The following is a 2,743-nucleotide window of genomic DNA, read 5'->3' as shown; positions in this document are numbered from 1 at the left end:
TATCAGATGGACCAAAATATGAAGCTTTTTGAATATTTTGGTGTTTTGAAGATCAAAATGAAAACAATTCATATAAATAACATAAAAACAAATCCAAGCAAAAGAAACATCGTTCCAAATCAGGTCCTTTCAAAATAAAATGTATGAAAATAACAAAAGCTGCAGGTGTGTCTCTGTGTCTGGTGATTTTTTTTTGGTAAAAACAAGCTTGTTCTTCATTCAGTGAAGTTACTCACAGTGGATAGAGTATCCAACATTTTTACTCAAGTAAAAGTATAACGTATATTAAAAGTTAAAATATATGTGGTCATTATAAAATTTCTCAAGTAAAAAGAAAACATGCAGCTTAGTAAAAGTACTCCTAAAAGTACATTTTCCCCAAAGACTTACTCAAGTGTAACTAAGCATAGGCGTAATTTGCAGGGGGGGTTAGGGGGGTTATGACCCCTGCAATAATTTGATCAAGTCAAAATACCCCCCAAAAAATGACATCATTTGCTCAAACACAATAGAAACTAGACATGGGTTTTTACGATGTAAAAACAAGTGTGCATTGCACTTGCAGAATGAACTTTGTCCAAGTTCAAATGTGTTTTCTATACCAGCTTGTGCTTGTCAAGTCAGCAGGTGCATAGAATCAAGGTAATTGTGTGACAATATGAGGGTTGAAGAGATTTATTCTTAAAGGTACATTAGCTGGGGTTTGAACCCTGATCTCCCACATGAAAGTCCATGACATAAACCATTGGACCAATGGAGTTGCGGCAGAAGGTGGTGGCAGGGGTTGTTTTGTTTGTGTGCAGAAAGAGGCCACTTTGCCAATACAATTATTGACACTAAACTGCAATATATTACAACAATAGAGCAGTATGAGGACAATATTATAGTAAAACATCAAAATACAATCATATTAATATAGTAGTCACTGAACTACTGAGTTTAAATATTATGAAACTATGGTGCAGTACCATATTATGTAGATGCAGCAGGGTGCAGTATTGGACCAATACAAGGCTCCATTGACTGCCATTATAATTTATTAAACATTGATATTTCAAAAACTGTGTTTTACAGGCACCAAAAGGCATAGCCATCATTTGGCACTGGGGCTTTACAGATATAAATTACAATGGCAGCTCTAGGACAAAGTATGCAGGAGGAGAAGCATGGCAAAGTTGAGATGACTTGGATGGGAAACGAATCACAAWAGTGTGCATTGCATTGGCAATGCACACTGATTAACTGGTTAAGTAGACAGATGCAAATCTTGTTGTCTTTAGGTAACTTTAACCTGATGTAAAAAATTACAGTATAACTGCAATGACAGACCTTAAAGTTACCCCCTTGTAGCTAACCGAGTAAACGTAACTACTTACTGGCAACAAGTAAACCCTGTAAATACCAGGTAAATACTTCATTTATAATCTGTACTTGTACCTGGTACCGATTTGAAATAACCTTGTMATCATTCTGATTATGTTGGTTGAGTAAAGCGTAATAAAAACACAGAACTCCAGGGCACCCACTGCTTTCTTTGTATTCCCAGTCCACTTGCAGTGAAACCAGAAGAACCTCCTCAGCCCAGCAGACGCTCAGGATTCTGGGACAGCTTCGCAACCAACTGGGCCGCTAAGAAACAGGCCGAAGCTGCTGCTGCAGGAGGCCAGGAGGCAGCAGAGCAGGGCGAGGCGGGGGTGACAGAGGCTGGCGGAGGGGAGGAACAGCAGGACGGGCAGATCAACCAGGGCGGGGAGAACGAAGRGGGAGGCGGCAGCAACAACAGGTTCTCGAAGTACGTGTCTCTGGGAGGAGGAGGCGGYGAGGACGCTTCCTTCAAGTGGAACTTTGTCACCAACAAACTGGCAGAGCTGAAGACCAAGAGCGTGACGAAGACCAACTAGGTGTGGAGGACATGAAAAGAAAGAAAATTATGCAGGAACATTGATTGTTGTGTATTTTACAAAAAGGGCTAAATACTTGTAATAAAAGACAGTTATGGTAAATAATAAATTGTTTTGTTGTGGTTAAAGGTACTCAGCATATTTGTCATCCTGCAGGAAAACTCAGCGTTGTTGCTGGTTTACAGGTTCAAATCAGAGTTTGATTTCCTCAAAGTGCTTCTTAAACCACAAAAAGTGGCCTTAATACTTTTCAACAAACTTGGGTTAATCTGTAGTTTAGAAAAAAACTGGATTAAAAGATTAAAGGCAGTGATATCTGGATTAGACGAGGATTAGCTCACTTGACTTGTTCGGAATCAGTGGATTAAGGTTCAGAGGTTCTGCAGAGTGACAAAAGCTTTACACGATTGTCTACAAATGAAGATTTTTCTCAAGAAAAGAAAAAAAAGTGGAAAAGTTTAACTTTGAATGTGTGTTTGAGTTCATGTTTTATTTTCTGATTGTGACTGAGACCAAAATGTGCAATGAGTGGATATTTTATTGTGATAAAAAAGTAACAACATTCTTATTTTCAGTTGTCTGTTTTTTGCCTTTTGACTGGTTTATTCTGTTGTTTTGTTCTGATAAAAATGAATAAAGATTGTTGCACCAAAAGCTTGKAAATGCAGTAAAAGCCCACAATTTTTATACGTTGCACCTTTTAAGTTCTGATTTGTGATTTCAGCTCAGGGAAAATAGAACATGCAGGGTGACTGTCGGCCAAAATCTGCTCAATGCTTCTTTTATTTCTTTACTTTTATTTTGTCATTTTCAAATGTTACAGATTATTGATATTTTGTTTT

General features: G+C 37.9%; 1 protein-coding gene across 1 annotated transcript in view; it reads left to right on the top strand.

Moving 5' to 3' along the window:
- LOC106523062 (testis development-related protein) overlaps nt 1-2,537 on the top strand; it is a 5,925-nt gene extending 3,388 nt beyond the window's left edge. Inside the window, exon 4 of the mRNA XM_014016348.1 lies at nt 1,547-2,537. Within this exon, the coding sequence (XP_013871802.1) occupies nt 1,547-1,901 (355 nt within the window). The 3' untranslated portion in view covers nt 1,902-2,537. The remainder of the gene's footprint in view (nt 1-1,546) is intronic.
- The last annotated feature ends 206 nt before the right edge of the window (nt 2,538-2,743 follow it).

Source organism: Austrofundulus limnaeus, unplaced genomic scaffold, assembly GCF_001266775.1.
Source record: "Austrofundulus limnaeus strain Quisiro unplaced genomic scaffold, Austrofundulus_limnaeus-1.0 Scaffold143, whole genome shotgun sequence".
NCBI classification, from domain to species: domain Eukaryota; kingdom Metazoa; phylum Chordata; class Actinopteri; order Cyprinodontiformes; family Rivulidae; genus Austrofundulus; species Austrofundulus limnaeus.
Note: the sequence above shows the minus strand (reverse complement) of the source record. Positions and strands in the feature narration are given on the sequence as shown.